Source organism: Carettochelys insculpta, chromosome 3, assembly GCF_033958435.1.
Source record: "Carettochelys insculpta isolate YL-2023 chromosome 3, ASM3395843v1, whole genome shotgun sequence".
NCBI lineage: Eukaryota > Metazoa > Chordata > Testudines > Carettochelyidae > Carettochelys > Carettochelys insculpta.
The window spans coordinates 151578545-151598643 of NC_134139.1; the positions used below are offsets into that span (position 1 = coordinate 151578545).

General features: G+C 43.0%; 1 protein-coding gene across 1 annotated transcript in view; it reads right to left on the reverse strand.

Annotated features, from left to right (window-relative positions):
- The window catches only part of KCNQ5 (potassium voltage-gated channel subfamily Q member 5), a 459915-nt gene that overhangs the window by 61944 nt on the left and 377872 nt on the right, over positions 1-20099 (reverse strand). Inside the window, exons 4-5 of the mRNA XM_074988875.1 lie at positions 4519-4694; positions 346-471 (exon numbers count right to left, since the gene is read on the reverse strand). Coding sequence (XP_074844976.1) covers positions 346-471; positions 4519-4694 — 302 coding nt within the window. The remainder of the gene's footprint in view (positions 1-345; positions 472-4518; positions 4695-20099) is intronic.

Below are 20099 nucleotides of genomic sequence, written 5' to 3' on the forward strand. Positions count from 1 at the left end.
GGCCTGCCACAGCAGGCGCCCCGGGCTTGGCTTTGAGCAGGAGGGACACCAGCACCCTGACCCTGGCTCCATGGTGGCAGATGCCAGTTGCCCAGACATGGCTCTGAGCAGGGCTGCTGGGAGGCCAGCTTGGATGCTCTCCTGCCCCAGCTCTCTGGTCTAGGAGCATCCCTCATCCTGCTGGACAAGAGAATGCCAGTTTTTGGAGATGAAACCTGTACATTCCTATGCAGGGCACAAGCACTGGAAAACTCAAGACCACTATAAACTTTCATATGTGCACTTGTGTAACAAAAATATTCAACAGTATTCATTAAACAGTTCAAATGAGTTTTCTATACTCACCGTGCCCCACCAGAGAGCATCTGCATATGTAGAAAACTGGTTATTTGCATCTTTTTCCACCAGATAGACAAGGAAAGAAGAGAAGATGAGAACTAAAAATCCTATGTACCAGGCTGTGATTAATTCCTAGATAAAAGAAAATAAAGATCAATGGTATTAAAAAGATGAAACAGTGGAGTGGCATTAGAAGAAAGAAATAATGAATGAGTCTACATCCTTCTGGCATTTTAGCAGTTATAGATCAAATGCTTCTCTGTTCACACACATTGTTTCTAAACAACGGGTAAACCGGTTGGAAATTTTCAACAATTTTTTTTCCCTGAGCCCATTGGAAAATGCTAATTCATAAGGTTTCTTATACCTGGGAGGGAGAAAGAGATTGCTAACACAGAACAGCCAGACTTGTGGTTAGAGCAGTTCTCTGGGATGCGTCAACTCAAGGCTGAAGGTCCTGCTTTGAACAAAAGGCAACTTGTGACCTATCACTTTTAATGTTATAACCCGCTAGATCTGTAAATCTTATTTTTGTGCATGTCTAATTTTTGTAGTTGAAGTTATAAGTACTGTCTGCGTATTTGCATGCCAAAGATTGGTCTCCGTGAAGATCACAGTAAGAGATGTGCCTACCCAACTGGGAGAGTGTGGCTTGTGAGGGGATAGCAGTACTTAGTCACTTCATGGGTCAATCCACATCTGAGGAACTAGTCTGGGAACACGCAATCCAGCAGACAAGCCACGGCTGATGGCTTAAAAACGACTTGGACAGGTGACCTGCACATGTGACAGGCTCCATCTTGGAGTATATTGTTACACAAAGGCTGGAGCTACACTGCCCCCAACTTCGAAGGGGGCATGTTAATCAGGGTGACTGGAGATTACTAATAAAGTGCTGCAGTGAATACACAGCTCTTCGTTAGGCTAATTCTCCCCTGCAGCACCTTCAAAGCATCATACTTCCAAGTGCCAGCATGCGTGTACCCACGGGCACTTCAAAGGGCCTGTGCTACTTCAAAGTGCCCGTGGCTACACGCACGGTGGCACTTGGAAGTTTGACGCTTCAAAGTTGCCACGAGGGAGAATTAGCCTAATGGAGTGCTGCATATTCACCCCAGCACTTCATTAGTCATCTCCCGTTGCCCTGTAACATGCTCCCTTCGAAGCTGGGGGCAAGTGCAGACAAGCCCAAAGAAAACAATGGAATTCCCACTGCAGAGGAAAGGAATAATGGGGAGCTCTGGTTCCTCCATCTTTCATCTCCAGCCTGCTCCATCTTTGTCTTGAGCCTGCCTTGGAAATTGCCTGACACACCTAAGGAAAACAGAGAACTCTACCAGACGCCCTAGTCAAAATAAGATCATTTCTGACCTGGAGATTTCACCCAATGTAAAAGGCATGGTTTAAGGTAAGATCTCACAAGTAACTAGATTTTGAGGGGAATGGAATTAGCTGTGTGTTTTCTCTTTTATTTGACTTGCTAAGTCACTTTGAGCTGCCTTTCATTATCTATCACCCCTTAAATCCAGCTGTTTTACTTAATAAAAACTCTTGTTTATAATCAAACCAAGTGTAAATGGCTATTAGCTAGGGAGGGCTACCACAGTGCATGGCTCCCTTTCATTGATAGAGGGGGCTTACCTCACGAGTCCTCCCTGTGCAAATCTTTTACACACAGAAGCTGTGTCTACACGTGCACACTACTTCGAAGTAGCGGCACTAACTTCGAAATAGCGCCCGTCACGGCTACACACGTCGGGCGCTATTTCGAAGTTAACTTCGACGTTAGGCGGCGAGACGTCGAAGTCGCTAACCTCAAGAGGGGATCAGAATAGCGCCCTACTTCGACGTTCAACGTCGAAGTAGGGACCGTGTAGACGATCCGCGTCCCGCAACGTCGAAATTGCCGGGTCCTCCATGGCGGCCATCAGCTGGGGGGTTGAGAGATGCTCTCTCTCCAGCCCCTGCGGGGCTCTATGGTCACCGTGGGCAGCAGCCCTTAGCCCAGAGCTTTTGGCTGCTGCTGCGGCAGCTGGGGATCCATGCTGCAGGCACAGGGTCTGCAACCAGTTGTCGGCTCTGTGTATCTTGTGTTGTTTAGTGCAACTGTGTCTGGGAGGGGCCCTTTAAGGGAGCGGCTTGCTGTTGAGTCCGCCCTGTGACTCTGTCTGCAGCTGTGCCTGGCACCCTTATTTCGATGTGTGCTACTTTGGCGTGTAGACGTACCCTCGCAGCGCCTATTTCGATGTGGTGCCGCGCAACGTCGAAGTTGAACATCGATGTTGCCAGCCCTGGAGGACGTGTAGACGTTATTCATCGAAATAGCCTATTTCGATGTTGCTACATCGAAATAAGCTATTTCGATGTTGGCTTCACGTGTAGATGTAGCCAGAGAGACACAAATCTGTTTGAGGTTTTGATTCCTTCTGAGGGTTCATTCAGCAGGACAGATGGGTGGGAGAGTCCCAGAGAGCAAGAAGGTGGGTGTCAGTGATGTGATCAGCACACTGGGGAACATCCCAAGGGGTCTTCTGTTTATATACTTATCTCTTTCTGAACAGCTCATGCCTGTGATTCCATCAAACTGGCTTCCTGGGAGTGGTGTAGCCAGGAAGTGATAAGTGGGCAGACCCCAGAATTGGGCAGGTGGGTGGGCAATGATAGGGGGCTAGGCGGTGAGGGGCCATCTCTCCCCACCTCCATCTAGGCTTGCGGGAGAGAAAAACAGACACACTGGCCATGAGCCCTGTAAAGATTTGCATTCCTGCACTCCTCAGCCAGTTCTCAGGGCTTGCCCCTCTGCGCCGGGGTGCTCCTGATTGGGAGGGGTAATCAGGAAATTGCTCTGCTCCACCCAGCAGATGCTCCCAATACTTAGGGTATGGGGGCTTGTCCTGTTCTGCCACCCCACCTCCTCTGAGCGAGGTCTGAGCTCTGGGGCTTTCCCTGTCCTGCCCTTCTGGTGCTCTGAGCAAGATGTGGGGTCAGAGCACAGGGGCTTGTCCCACTCCGCTCACCCTGTGGTCTGTGTGGGGCTGGGATATGGAGCTTGTCCCAGTGCCTTGCCCAGAGCTCTGGGTGGTATGTAGGGTCAGGGCGCTGAGACTTGCCCCACTCAGCTTGTCCAGTGCTCCCACTGGGGAGAGGGGTCAGGTCCAGAAGGAAGTAGGGTCTGGCTACATGGCTTGTCCTGCTCTGCTTGCCCACTGTTCTGTGTAAGGCTAGGGTTCTTGGCCCGATCTCCCTGTCCAGCGTGCTCAGCAGAGGAGGGGTGTAGGGATTGCTCCTGCTGGGGAGCAAGCTCGGGAGCGTATAAGCCCGTCTCTAGTGTGTGGCAGAAACACTGGGCGAGTGCAGCAGTGCTACTCCAGAGACCCGGCTGGAGCATCAGGCAGAAGGAAGAAAGCCCCTGCACCCAGCATGAGCACGTCCTGAATCCTAGGGCCCGCCCATAACTTCGCCTGCGCTTCATGGTCATTAACCATACTCCATGCCATGGACCTCAAAGCTATAAACAAGAAAAGTAGCCATGCTGAAGGATATATGCAATGATATGGCTAAGGTGTGCACTCACCCCTGCCTTCTGCTAGCTGGTCACATTGTATGGCTTTTTTTTTTTTTTCTACAAGTATCCTAGCCACTGTCTAGTGATTGCCACCCCCCACCCCCAGAGGTTATATGCTTTAATGCTATTGCAGCTGCTAGAGATTTTCTTTTACCTTATATGGTAGTGTTCTGTATTTTAGACTCAAATATACAACTGGGGTATTCTATTCTATTTTCTCTCTCTCTCAATCTCATTCTCTCTTTTTTCTTTTTTTCTGCCAAAGTTTTGAAAGGCTTCCAATGCGGAACAAAAACAAAATTCTGAAATCTCAAAAACTTTCATGAAACATTGTCCTCTGGACAGCCTAAGCAATGGACCTGATTTCCCAGTTCAGTTTGACACTCACCAGCAAATGACTGATGGTGAATTGGAGGGCAATATTTTTAGTATATTTTTAAAAAAGTGAATGAATGTGAAAAGATGTATTTTTTGATAACGTATAACATTACTTTAGGAATTTTTAGGTATTCCCTGGAATCTTATAAACATACGGGTGATGTTCATTCACAGGTTCATAAAGTTTTGTTGAATACGTTGAAGAATTACAGGAAATGAATGGCTGTGACGATTACCTTGCTATGTGCATAAACTACTGAACCTAATAATTTCCAAGTGCCTCCTCTTCGGTCCATGCGCACCATACGAAGGATCTGTAGGAAACGAAGACTTCTCAGTGCTGATGTTGCAAAAATGTTACCCTGAGTTTTTGCAGAAACAACTGCTATTGAAGCGATGAGAACAATGGTGTCTGAAAGAAATACATTACAGAAGATATTAATGTACATAAAGTGATCATTAATATATACATATACTGAGTGAAGAAAGCTGCACCTAAACACAAGTCCTTAACACTTGTTCAATTCACCAGGAATTACGTCTGAGATAGGACTGTGGGATCAAAACAAAAGCCTAAAAAAAGTGCAAAGAGGCCCTTTAGGCTAAAAAGCATTAGCTGCATGAGAAACATTAAAAACATACACTGATAAGGCAGGCAGCACTGCAGGAACTAGCTGCCTCATGGAAGGTATTTTCAAGCCCTATGTGTAGAACTTTATAAATCATCTGATGGTTTAACACTGTGGCACTACTTTCCCTGGTAGCAACATGCCTATGAAAAGGCATAAAAAGAGAGAGCGAGAAAACAGAGCCCTCTCAGTTACTTGGGTCAAATGGAAGCATTTAGATTTATAAATATACATTTTAATTTCCTATGAGTGCAAACACTATGTGATGAAATTGTGCAGTAATGAGCTCACATATACAAGCTCCTCTTATATACAATTTCCTGAAGGGAAACAAAAATATTTTGAGTACATAAATGCCCTCCTAAGCCTTCACTTAACTGATATTCTGGAAAGTTCCAGCATCCTGAGTGTTAATACTTTTCATTAGAGTTTGCTTTCTTGTGACAGAGATGAAATTTTTTTGTTCCACACAGAATGTTTGTTTATAACTCTTGGAACCAGAGCTATACTTGGGAGACAATGAGAAGAAGAAACGCTGTTCTTCACACATTATGGCCTGCAGTAGCTACGAGCACGATCGAATAGAGAGGACATTTAAAATGTTGGATATCAAGTAATTTTATTTTTAAAAAAATTAGTAAAAATATTTAATGGAAAGAAACAAGAATGGCGGGCTAGCCCTTACCAATTGTTTCTTACCCTCAAGCCAGGGATGTGACTTCCACTGTTGTAGACTATGTCTACACTATGAGCTCATGGTTAGATTCCTCTGTCTGAGTAAACATGCTCATGTTAGCTCTTACTGAGCTAGTACAGTAACAGGGATAGCACTAGTGGAGGCACATCAGAAACCTCCTCCCCAAGTTACAGAAGTGACACTGATGTAAGTGATGTTGCGGAGATGCTTTTATTTTACTGATGGGAGAACTGTTGCCCGTCAACACGGAGTGTCTTCGCCAGACGCACTTCAGTGACTCAGATCTACTGGTATAGCTGCATCACGGAAGCTGTATATGTATAGAAGTGGACTTAGTTAACTTCTTCTATCTAATTCATGTGGAAGTCTTGGAGAGTTTTCCTTGGATTGGTTTCTTCCTGAGCCTTCTCTGTTTTTCTTAACTCTGAAGTAGTTTGCTCATAGGGATGGGCAGGGTAAGCTGAGGAGTGATTTGTGTTTTTGAGCAGAGTAGCAGGGAGTGTGCCTGTGAGGGGGGCTCACTTGTGGATTTTTATAGTGTTCTCCTTCCTAATTACAGGAAGTTACAGGAAAACACACCTCTTTCAGGCTTTTTAAAATTCAAGTTGGTTGGTGTCATCCTTTCAGTGGCTCAGTATCATCATAGGTTGTGTTTAAGAGCCTTTTCATCTTATGATTACATAGTTCGTCAATGCACATATGCACTAAATTCTTCTTTAATTATTACTTTCTCTTAACCTCTGTGGCAGAAGGTTCTTGGAACATCTTTAGAATTTTAACTCGCCCTTTTTATTCAATACATTTCTGAGATATTCCTTTAGTTTCACTAAACTTCTACAGGAAATGAAATTTTGTTTTCAAAAAAGACTAAACACCCCTTTCCTAGATGGAAATTTTTTTAGTTTTCAATTCAAAACAATCTTTTAAAAATTAAGTTGTTCCTAAGAAGAGTTTTTAGCTTCAATAGTCATTAGAAATTGTTGATTCTATGTGGGAATTTTTGGGAAGATGATTCTTGTCTTCTTGATTTGGATGAGAGAAATGCTTGAGCAGCACCACTAATTAATTCTCTAGTAATATAAATATTCTATCCCTAAATGGTTTATTATATTAGTAATAAGTTTAGCAAGCTCAGTAGATTCAATGTTGGTACATTAAGCATCTTGCCCTTTCATAGCAGTGATGTTAGGAAATTATATTAGGATCTTTGCATCTAGCTGACATATTTGCAAGTGCACATTTCAGAAAGGTATTTGCCATTTCAACATTTAAGAAACAAAGAGTTTGAAACCTTTGCAGCTCGCATGTTTTACTGGCATTTCAAAGAAGTGTGTGTGTGTGAGAGAGAGAGAGGGAGCGAGAGAGAGAGAGAGAGGGGCAAACAGACAGAAGGCAGTGTAGTTCACTTTAACACCTAGATTTATTGGTGTGATAAATAATACATTCCTTTTTGAGGTATCCTGCCCAAAGGACATCTTTATGTGATTTGCACATGATCAGCTTTTTAAAAAAGAATGTTTTAAATGGCTTGTTTGTTGAAATGAGGATTACATTTGTGCCTCACTGGTCTCATACAAAGACAGCTGTGTGTTGGGCTAAAAAGAGACTCTTGATTTGTCTGCTTCTTGACCCACACTTAGGGTTACAATTTGTTTGTTGTAGCCCTTAAACTTCTATTAGATATTTTTTAAAGAGTACAAATTTAAATAAACAACACATCTTTAAACAAGCACAGAAAAATAGTGTAAAAGCTAAAGCAAGGGAAAGTTTAAAATGCAGCTTTTTGAGTTTGTAAAAGATGCTTTGGGCGTAATCAACATGGTTTTATGGCCCAGGAGAGGTTATCCTCCTTACATTTGCTTGTTCTTGGGAGACAGAAAGCAAAAACCTCCTCAGATTTCTTTAACCAGCTTGAACATTTTCTGACATCATTAACTAAAATATACACAGGTTTTGTTGTATTCTACAGCACCTGGGCTGTAGCATATATCTTGATACTCATGGATATAGGTGCAAACAAGCTTATAACTACTTATTATTACAAGAGTGAATAAGTATAACTAATATTTTTGCATTGATATTGAGGCCTGTCTACCAGAAGAAGTCACAGTGCCTGCAGCAACATTGGGGCAGGTGTACTCACCAGTGGCCCTTGCTACTTGTTTGTAAAAAATGCAGTTTGTATCTCCCGAAGCCCAGCCCACCAGATCTCGCATGGAGTGATGGTCAGATCCCTGGGTCCTTTTGGACAGCCAGTAAGTCAAAGGGAGATTTGTTCCAAGTATTTTTGCTTGCAAAGTTTTGTATATATTGACAACTTTCCCTGCATATTTTTCACATATGCATGTGACAGCATTATCAGCTGACCCAAACCATTAGGGCAGAGGTCAGCAACTTTTCTGAGGCAGAGTGCCAGAATTTGACCTTTTGACCTCTATGTACAGTCCGAACGCCAACGATACTTTTTAAAGTCACTAATAGTCCTACTCACACCAGCTTTATTAATAAACAAATTAAGATGCAGAGCTTTACCATTTAGGTCGTGGTTGGTAGGATTATCTCGCCTGTTGTTAATCCAGAGGCTGGCTAGGGCTGAGCTCCTGCCTTGCATACTGATGAAAATTAGCTTGCATGTTACTCTTGACAGGTGTGTCAGGGGTTGCAGTCCCTTGCATTAGGGTATGGTGATTTTGGTGTTCACTGCAGCAGCTCTCATTGGCTGACTACCAGCAGGAAGCTTCCAACTTCCCCCCTAATAGTTCTGTGCTCCACCAGCCCTCATATGCCTGTGCCCCAGCCCAGCAAGTTATTATGTACCTCCTAAACACCCATATCGGCCTTCCCAGCAAACCCCAGATCTGCCTGTCACTCAACCATTAATTATGCAACTCCAAACCAACTTTGCTTAATCCCATCGAGCCTTGCCTGAGTCCTGCATCTCTCAGTCCCACATGTGCCTATCCCTCAGGCTTTTCCTCCCCCTCCATGCAGGGATTCACCACACCTTTCTTTTGCAGCTCCCAGGTTCTAACCCCACTCCCAGGCTTGGGGAGGCAGCCACAGTGGAGTCCACCCTCCCTTTTCCCAGGCCTTAGTGCAGTAGTTCCCCACACATCTCCCTTCCCAGGCAGGGTGTTGCTAGGATAAAGGGGAAGGAGCAGAGAGCAGATGGACCCATTTGCTTCTTGTGTCATTGCAAATGTTACTAAATTTAGATGCTCAATAAGCCACAGAAATATGCAAAATTATCAGTAATAGTCTTGTTACAATTATGATCAGAACAGTCAGTTTTCAGTGAAATTAAATCAAAGATGAGCAACCAAAGAGAAAAAAGTGAGTATATTCACACACAATTTGTCTCCGCTACTGTTCCATGACCATATTCTGAATGAGTCTATCAGAAGACATACACCCTTGGCCAATGCAGTGCAGGTGATGTACAATACCAAGCGGAGAACGGTGGGCCACATAGTTTGTCAGCAATACAATAGGCGGACATCCTGCATCAATGACTGGATCCCTAGAAATCACAAGTGACCAATGAGAAGACCGAAAACATATTGGGCTGAACCCATGACAAAACTCTTTGGCCAGAAATGGAAAGAATGTGTGCACACCAAAATGGAATAGTGTGGCACTGCCTTGCATTCGTGGAGGGATGGACGAGGACAAGTTGGACAAAGGTGATACCCATATACAAATAATACTACTGGCATTTCTGCCAAGAGAAGTCTCGAATATCTCCCTGTCTAGAGGCAGAGAAGCACAGAGTTAACTTAAGCAGTGATTTTCATCCCACATAGTTTTAATGATGCAAAAGGTTTTGTAAGCCACTCCTATCTCACTTTAACTAGGCTTAATTTAGACAAGGAGCTTGAGCTATACTGAAAATCTACAGTGGCATAATTATAACAGTAAGGGGTGTGAACCCCGCCCCCAACGCTGATGTATATAATTATGCTAACAACATTGTCCCCCCAAAACATGCAGCTGTGTTCATGGAAGAATGTTTCCATCAGTATACTTAACACTACCTGGGGAGATGGCATCGGTGTTCCTACCTGGAAACGAAAAACTGCTATCAGTGCAAGCTGAGTCTACATTTAGAGCCCTATACCAGCATAGAATAGTTGGTACAGTCTCTGTAGCATAGACATACACTATGGTTCAGAAATAAATCATACAAAGTGAAATAAAAGTGTTTACACAGCTGTTTGCATGGTTTTAACTTTCCTAAAAAACAGTGATGCCTTATATTAACCTGGTACAATTTAATCATGTAGACAAATCCATAGTAGAACCCTTAAAACCTAAAGCACTCATTCTGCACTCTCTTAACCCTAACTGTATTCTCGCTACCTCTGGTGGCATTTACTAACACTATTTTCTTGAACTGTTTTTTCTGTTCCACCTGGGTTTTTTCTTTTTAAAAGATTTAACAAAGTTCTGCCAACTTCCTTCTTTTATTCTCAGTAATGAAACCTAGATCAGAAGGAAAAAACAGGGAGAGGGTTGTGTTGCCTCGTGTCTTTTCACTAGCTGCTTTCGAGATTATGGGTCAAATCCCAGCTCCTTTGAAGTCAATGGCAAAATTCCCATTGACTTCAGTGGACTTAAGATTTATCTCTACGTCTTACTCTGAAAAACCAGAAAGGGTTGTAATTATATTGCTCCCTAGTTTACTATTAGCTATTTTCATTCTCTATAGTACCTTTCAGTTAACATTTTACATACATGTGATCTTCTGTCTGTTTCCGTAAGTTTTTTTCCTCACAAGCCTTCATTCCAGCCAATATCCTGCATACATCTTTGTTTATCCAAAACTTCAAAATGCCGCTCAGATACCATGATGGGTTCAGCCAGGTTTTTATAAAATGTTCCCATGTTATTTTCTCTCAATGTATTGGCTACATCTACATGAGAGGGTTTTTCCAATGAAACCCCGGTTTTGTTGGAAGAACCTGCAGAGCATTTACATGCAAAATGCACTTAGTCGACAGACTGTCGGCAAAACAACATCCGCCAGAAGCATCATGCCTCTCCACATTCAGGTATAATGCTTTTGTTGACAGTTTTCTGTTGACAAAAAAGCCATGTAGCTGCTCCCGTGCCCTTTTGTCGACAGAAAGGGCTTCCAGTTCACTAGCCCTGTCTGCTGAGCTTCCCATTGGCCGTTCTGTCGAGAGAGCAGTCAGGCAGTCTGGCAAGTCTCTGTCGACAGAGCAGGTGGCTCTTTCAATCCACTTTTGTGTGTGGATGTGATCTGTTGACAGAAGTTTTGCCAGGCTTCTGTCAACAGATCTCTGTAGTGTAGTGCTCCCTTGAGAGCGCCAAAGGAGATTATAAATCTCCTAAAAAACTTGGTGCATGCATCGTTTCAAATTTAGTTTAATTAATGCCCATTCTGGAGGTACAGACTCCAGTACATCTCATGGAAATGTGAGCTGAAGAGAAGAGTGATCTTAGGCCACATACCAGTGCAGCTGTACAATCAATCCCTTGTGTGGCTGCTCTGTAGAGACAGCAAAGCTTTCTCCTTTGATGCAATAAAACCATCTCAACAAGTGATGGCAGCTATGTCAGAGAAAGATGCTCTCCTGGCAACATAGTGCTCTGCATGCTATTGCTTATGCCAGAGAAATTTATGGTGTTCATGTACAGTAAGGTCTCAGAGTACGCGAACCCAGAGTACACGACCCCACTTTTATGCAGCTGACCCCGGTTCCTACAGTAAACCCTGGAAATGTGTGATTTCCAGTTGTGCTTAACTCGCTCTCGCTCCCCCTCCCCCCCAGCCCTGGCTCAACCCCCACGGCTTTGCATGGTCCTGGCTCAGCCCCACCCCCCCCGCTCCGCTCAGCACCCACGCATCGCTCCTGCTCACCCCAACCCCCGCCTCTGGCTCTAGCTCACCACCCCTCACACACAACTCTGGCTCAATCTCCCTGACCTGGTTCAACCTCCTGTTGGCTCACCACCTGCACATGGTGCTGGCTCACTCCCCACCTGGCTGTGACTCACCCCCCCTTACATGTGGCTTTGGCTCCCCTCTCCATTTAAACCCACCACATGCAGCCCCAGTTCAACTCCCTGAGCGTGGCTCCACTTCAAACTGCCCTTCCCTCTGGCCCTGGTTCAAACACCTCACATGTGGCCCTGGTTTTATCCCCCTGCCCTGGTTCAAACCCCCCCACCCGCATGTGGCCCTCGTTCAACTACCCCAAGCAGGGCTCCGGCTCAACTCCACCCTTGGCCCCCTGCAGCCCTAACCCACCACCAGGCTTAGCCCTCCCCAGCTGCCACCCCTCACCCCCGCCCCCGGACTTACCTTTCTGCTTCCCTGGCTGCAGAATGTGCTTTCCGCCAAGGAAAAAGCTGGACCCCAACTTACGCGAAATCTGGGTTACACAAGGGTGTGTGAAATGGAACCCTCACATAACTTGAGGGTCCCCTGTATGTGTTTTTTGCACCCTGAGAGATGTAAGTTTGCTGACATAAGTGGCAGTGTAGACACAACCTTAGGCACTGGAAATAACAGCATATTGTTGTTTGACAACTAACACATTGGAAGCAGAAAAATACAACAGATAAGGCCAGGACACAGTTATGACTCAGCATACCTGATATATTGTCACTGACCTCTAAAACAGAAACACAGAAGTAGAGATGAGTGATTGAGATCCAGCAATGCCAATCACCTGCAACATCAGCACATTGCTCATGTGAAATACACCAATCTGAATTTAATAGTCAAATATATTTAAGATGATTGTAGGCTGCCTTCTTCAGAGTTCAGGCCAAAGCAAATTTTTACAGGTTATTTATAAACTCCTTGAAACAGGGCTTTATAATAAAATGCTGTTGGCACATCTAAACTATAAGTGCTTCAAATGGTGGCACTATAATAGTGGATTATTTAATACTAAAAGCTCCATAATCATGAAAAATTAGGTATCGCAAATCACCGTAATGGTTTGGTTTACTTAGAAAGACTCTTTCATTGTGATGTTGCTATTATGAACATTTCGGGTACTGTGAGATTCTGAAGGCTTCAAAGGTACCATGTTGAGGGGTGCAGTTTAAGAACCTGTCTAGAAAAGTAAAATGGATGAACGCAGTCAGGTCTCTACAGTGTAAAAGAAAATAGCCGACTTGCTGCTAATGCATTTTTTCCCTAAATAAAATTACAGCAGACATGTCAAAGTGACATGGAACTATAGTTAATGATTGCTCTCACCTGCCTTAAGCATGCTTAAACTATGGCATTGGTGTCAGTCAGGCCTGTATTATCTTTGCTTGTAGGATACTACTCAAATTCTCTCTCTACATAAAAGAGTAAATGGACATAAATCAGACATCAGGAACGGTAATGTACAGAAGACTGTGGGGGAACACTTCAATCTCCCTGGACACTCAGTGGCAGATTTAAGGGTGGCAGTCCTGAAACAAAGAAATTTCAGAAATCAAACTGAGAGAGAAATCTCTGAGCTGCAATTTATTTGCAAATTTGACTCCATTAACCAAGGATTAAACAGAGACTGGGAGTGGCTCACAGCTTCTCTGCCCTGGGTGTTAAGATCTCCCCATTAGACTCTGACAATGGCTCATATCCCCCTGTCTGATCCACTTCTTTTTTCCTCTTTTGATACCTTTTGATAAAGGTCCATTTCTATCTTGCCGAATAGACCTTGTCAGCTCTGGCCCTCCTTTTTCTGGGACCCCATTCTTTAAATACCCCTCTGAAACCATCCCCCCCTACACTCATGCATCTGATGAATCAGGTCTTTGCCTATGAAAGCTTATGCTCCAAAATAGCTGTTAGTCTATAAGGTGCCACAAGACTTCTTGTTCTTGAAGCTACAGACTAACACGGCTACCTCTCTGTTACTCAAATTTTAGGTATATCAGATATTTAACAGATAGTTATTCTTGTTGCTATGTTACCACTGAAGTGTTAGAATATCTTAATCTTCCAAACAAAATTACATGATGGACTTGATAGGAGTTTTGCTCTGTTCATTTCCTATTTTTATCTAGATAGAACAGAGCATATTTAATCAAGTTAATTTATTTTTGATCACTGAAATAGTTATTGTGCACATTACATTAAAATTACTCCTGATTATAATATAAAACATGGAGGAGAGACAGTCAGTTAATTTGCTGAGAGTGAGGAGAAGCCAACAGAACCATTAGTCCCTGAGTAGAAGAAAAGATAAGACTGCAAATGTGTGGTTTAACTAGGGTACAACTTCATTAACTGAACATATAAAGGAAACTAGCCAATAACAACCCACTGCAGGCCAACTTCCCTTCTGTAAATCCGTACCAGCTCACATTCCCTTGCCTCCACCCCGCCTTTAACTTGGTCCAACTACTTTATTAAGGACCCCACAACCACATTCCCTTCATATGGGGGTGGACTGTATGGGGCAAAGGAGCTGGCCCTTCACTATTCCAGACATTAAGAATGTTATGCCCTTCCTCCACCTTCTTTAACAGGAGTCTTAAGCCTGATTCTAAACTAGATTTAGAATGAATGATGAATATTCCCAATCTTGAACCCAAGCCTGCGAGTTCTAAGACAAGTGCCACATCCTGGCCTCTACCCAATATCTGAAGAGATTATGTATGCCTAGAAACTAATAAAACTATAGTCTCAGATAGGCTACTACACACAGGAGCCTGACTGGAAGATTGACCAGTTCCACTGATTGGCCCAATCACTAAAAATAAAACAGAAGGCAGCACAGGAAATTTTCAGCGCAACAAAGAGATTTTCTATTTTGGCTGCACAAGACTCTGTTTACTGTGTCCAAATCCGTTCCCAGTTCCTGCTCTGCTCCTGCCTTACTCCAGCTCTTATGGGGAGGCGCAAGATAAAGGGGAGGACATGTGACCAGGGCTGCCAACTGTCTAATTGCACAAACCCGAATATCCTCGTTTGCTCCTTCCCCAAGGCCACACCCCAGCCCTTCTCCAAGGCTTGTCCCTGCTCACTCCATTCCCCTCCCATTGTTGTTAGCTCTCCCACACCATTGCTCTCTTGCATGGTCCTGGTGCAGGGCGTTGGGCTATGGGAGAGGGTGCAGGCTCTGGGAAGGAATCTGGGTGAAGGATGAGGCTCAGGGGTGTGGGGGTAGGTTGGCATATGGGAGGGGGTTTGGGGTGTGGGCTCTGAGAAGATGATTGAGTGCAGGAGGAGGTGAGGCACCTAACTTCCATTGATTTCTATGGGAATGATGTACCTAAATACCTTTAAAAATCTGGGCCTAAGTGCCCTAAAGTGACTTTTGCAAAATGGGACTCAGGAACCTAAGTCACTTAGGCACTTTTAATTATTTTTTAACCCCAAATCTGTACACTAAATGAATGACAGAGACAGACACAGCTCTGGTAAATGGAAAAACAGGAACTTTTAGATCAGAAAAAGCTTAGCCATCTGTTTTTATCCAACGTGAGCCTATAAACACGGCAAAAGGAAGGCTTTCCTTTCATTCTGGTCACATTTCCTCCAGAAAAAACAGCAACATAGGACTGATTATTCAGTTTCTGAAAAAAAGGAAAGATACAGAGCAAGTAAAACACTACCCTTGTGCCTACACGTGCCCCTTCCTTTTGAAAGGGGCATGTTAATGAGCAGGTTCAAAAGATGCTAACGAGGAGCTGTAATGAATATGCAGCACCTCATTAGCATAATGAAGGCCACGGCGATTCGAAAGTGCGGCTTTTTGAATTGCGCGCCGCCTGTGGAGACATGATCTTCCGAAAGGACCCCCCCTGGTTTTTGAAAGCCCTTCTTCCGATCACCAAATAGGAAGAAGGGCTTTCGAAAACTGGGGGGGGGGGTCCTTTCAGAAAGTTCTGTCTCCATGGGCAGTGAACAATTTGAAAAGCTGCACTTTCGAATCACTGCAGCCACCATTATGCTAATGAGGCTCTGCATATTCATTGCAGTGTCTCATTAGCATCTTTCGAACCCGCTCAGTAACATGCCCCTTTTGAAAGGAAGGGGCACTTGTAGACCCAACCTACATAGTTTTCAATCAATTAACCTGTGGAAAAGCATTAGGATTCCATGAGCAATCAGCAGAGCCGGGGATCTATTTGGTGTATTGGCACGTCTGCATGTGCTATGCAATTCCTTTCACTCAGACATTTTACACAGGTCATCACTCAGTTCTAAAAGGACAGTGCTATACTTTCCTTCACAGTGCATTGGACCTAATATAATAGTTTGGATACATTCTATAGGGATGGAACAAGAAAAGTGTGACCAGCACCCGAGGGGTGAAAGAAAGCCTATGGGCTCCCCCAGCCGTGGCCCGCTTTACTTGCAACCAATGCCAGCTGTGGAGGTGAGAGAAAAGGAAGGAGCCTGGCTGGAGCATGGACACTGGGGCTCTTCCACCTCAGAGATCCTAGAGCCTGTACTCCAGCCTGAGCCTGCACATCTACGCAAGAGTGAAATAGCCCTGTAACCTTAGCCTTTGTTAGGTTAGCACATGCCAGCTGTAGGTATCTAGCCTGACTCAGTTTGGGCCTGAGTCGTGAGGAGGCAGGTGTCTAGTCTGGTGGTCTAATGGCCCTGAGCAGAGCCTGCCCACCCAGAAGCCATAGGAGCAAGTAACCCCCATACTTCTGTTCCCCAGGGTAAAAAAAAAGGGGAGAAGCTATTGAGAAACCCCAAGTAAGGGAAATCTGGACTCATGGAGTTGTATCCTAAATTTAAAGATTAGGACAGGGAGTGACTCAGAGTTCCTGGATCAGGAACATGGGATGGAGGGGAAGCCAGAGCATGAAAGTCAAAGAGAACCAATCTTTCCTCCTTTTCTACCCACCTACTCACCAACCTAACCACTAGGCTTCTCAGCCTCCAGGGACCCAGCAACATCCATCTTTACTTAAGATTTCTTTCCCATCTCCAAATTCCACACAGTTATAGGGACTTTTAATTTGAGGCAGAATCTGGCGTTTCATTTTTCTAATCTTTCCTTGGCTACGTCTACACTAGCCCAAAACTTCGAAATAGCCATGCAAATGGTCATTTTGAAGTTTACTAATGAAGCGCTGAAATACATATTCAGCGCCTCATTAGCATGTGGGTGGCCACGGCACTTCAAAATTGACACGGCTCGCCGCCACGCGGCTCATCCAGATGGAGCTCCTTTTCAAAAGGACCCCAGCTACTTTGAAGTCCCCTTATTCCCATCTGCTCATAGGAATAAGGGGACTTCGAAGTAGGCGGGTTCCTTTTGAAAAGAGCCCTGTCTGGACGAGCCGCGTCAATTTCAAAGTGCCGCGGCTGCCCACATGCTAATGAGGCACTGGATATGTATTTCAGCACTTCTTTAGTAAACTTGGAAATGGCAATTTGCATGGTCATTTCGAAGTTTTGGGCTAGTGTAGACACAGCCCTTGTGTGACATCAATCAATTTTCATCTTCATTGCTCTTCTCTCAACTCCCTCCAATTTGTCTGGTAGGGGCACAAATTTTTGGAGACCAACTTTCCCAATGACAAATTGGAAAGGGGATTGAGGGCTGTCTCAATTTCAGGGTGGATTTAAAACACCAAAAAAAAAAATAAAACCAAACCAAACCAAACAAACCTCATTGATTTAAATCAAGTTATCAAAAAAGCAAAGGCTGACTCTGATTAGAGTGCACTTCATTTTGGAGTAAGCCCCACTGAATTCACTTGCACTTCTGTTGCTTGAGAAAACAAGTGTAGAATGGGGTTCCCTTGGAAAAGATAGGTTATGCTGAAGTAAAATAGGGAACAGACTTATGGCATCACCACTATGGTTTGTGGCCATGATGTTCCAAAAGAAGGAACATTGTATCCTATAATATAAAACAAGAAAATGACACTCAGGGGGAACTGACAATGCCTGATTTTTCTCACTGCAGCTTTCTGTATTGTGTACTTGAGCGATAGATTCTAAACCTAGTTAACCAATTGAACAAGCCACAAGGATTAGCTAAATTGAACTTTTTTTTTCCTAGCAACATCCAACATAGCAAACAGCTTGGGAATTTACTTCTCACTTTATAGTAAAAGGCCCAGACAGTCTTGAAGAACGACACATTGCACAGGGAATTATTTAAGTTACTAATCAGTTGATCCACTCAGCCACAGCCATATTTTCACCCTCATCATTTTCTCCAGTAAGCAGTTCTCCTCATGAGATTTCATTCTTGCAACAAGGCCCTGCATCTTCTTTACTGCTTGTATGTAACTTTTTTTTTTAATCCAGGCAACGAATCTTTTCAGAATATTCCCTGATAGCCTCTCTTATACCCAGAAGCCATGACAGTTTTTCTGTGGAAAAAGTGTGGGGGAATATAGGAAGTTGAGTGTGTTGAGTAATGCCACTCCTTTTACTTTCCAACCCACTTCACTGTTCCTTTCTATACTGCCTCTGTCTTTTCCTGTGTATTGTCTCTCTGTCTTTAAGACAGTGTATTAACTAATTGCTGTATCAGGCCTGGTGCAGGTCCACCACCACACATGCACAGAACAAAAACAATCCTGTCCAGCTTGCATCTTTTATTGCATGCCACTTTTTAGTTGGCTAAGAAACAGAAATTGTAAGCCCAGAACTTTGAAGATGCAAGAGCTGGTAGTTAGGCTGGGCAGATTAGAGCCATTAATTCAGTTTTAAGAGATGTAAGTGTATGTGTAGCATATTTGTGATGAGATTTAAATGTAACTTTTATTTTTAAAGTAGAAATTTAGTATTTTGTTGATGATTTAAAAATCCAATTTCAATAAACATCTGATTTTTTTAAAAAATCAATTTTTTGTTCATGCTGCTTAATTTGCATATAAATGAATTTAGGATTTTTCAGACTAATGACTTTTTTTAAAAAAATACAAATTTAAGAGACTACTGTACATGTGTATTGCACAACACTTTTACATCATATACTTAATGAGCTAGATCCTAAGATGGTACTAATTTACACCATCTTAAGAACTGGTCTAATGACTATAGAATGTGTCTGGTTTTACTGCTGAGTGGGTTATACTACCAGTATGTCAAAACGAATCTTGAGTCTGTAAGCACGTGTTTTAGTGTGTTCACATTTCTAAGCAGAAGAGGTCTGTTCCATAGATACTTTCAAAAATGCTTGCACAGGTAGAAGCTTTATGACACAGCCTTGTACCTCACTGAATCTGGCTAACTAAAAAAGAGACCTTTAAAACACTTTGATAACTTTATAACTTTTCAATAGATGGCACAATGGTCTCATTATTCCTTGAGCATGTCTCAGAAAGTCAAAGAATGGGAAAAATGGCTGTTCATGAAAATGCTTGCAACATCAAATAATGACTCCACTGACTGGTCCTTTCCATCGGCAGAATTAATTTAAAAAGGGGAAAAATAAAATCAATCTTTGTAATATATTGCAATGATTTAAAGCTCAGTAGATTCTGATGCTTTTACCACATTGGACAGTACCTTACTTCATGAATAAGCTCACACATCTTAAATCAATGAGATGTCTCACACAGTAAGGGTAGCTGAATCTGGCCCAATATTAGACAGGAGCGCCTGGTAATATTAGATTTGTTTTTAAGCTCAAATGATGGACATTTTTCAATATTTTGAATCTTTAAGACTATCCTAAACCTCACTAATTTATTGGATTAAAAAAAATCTGGCGAAATGCTCTCTAATTAAAGGCTACACTTTGGTACTCTTATGATGAATGTAATAACATAAGAGCAGCTGTATTATTAGGTCAGGGCAAAATCCATTTAACTCAGAATATTTTCTTCTGACAGTGGCCTGTACAAGGTGCTTCAGAGTGCCTTACTCTGTAAGTAGTCTCATTGAAATGAGTAGAACTATTTGTGGAATATGTGTCTCAAGATGAGTTATGGTGACAGAATCTGACCCAAACCAGATTCTTACAAATTAATTATTAGCAACATAGTCATTCAACATCCTCTAGCACCATGCAGTGAAATACAATAGTCTCAAATATTAGTGTATCATAATTACTTAGTTCAATGTCATCTGTCAAAAGATACTATTTTAGCATGTTTAGTCCAATTTGAAAGCAAAGGAGGTTCAGGAATTCACAGAAAGGGATCACTAACATGGCAGGATCAGGCACTAGTTTTTTCAAAATAAAAAAGCAGTATTCTCAGATACCCTGATTTTGTATTTACTAAAAATATCTGACCAATACTTAGGCTGTAAAGTCAAGCAAAACTTGCTTTCACCAATGTTTGCATACAGCACTTCTCCCAGCTAAAGACCCCGATCTCTCTGCTCAGATGCCTGGCAGGCTAAGAGTAATCACCCCTAGTAGTAAAAGTAATTGGCAGGATCCCTTCAGGAAATTCTTTGGATACATGGTGTTGTTTGATATTCACATATGTTGCCATCACTCTAGCCAAAAGGTCTCTGAGTTCTCAAGTATACTAAGCACTCTGAATGCGAAATATATTAATAGTTATTAAAAGCATCATTGGT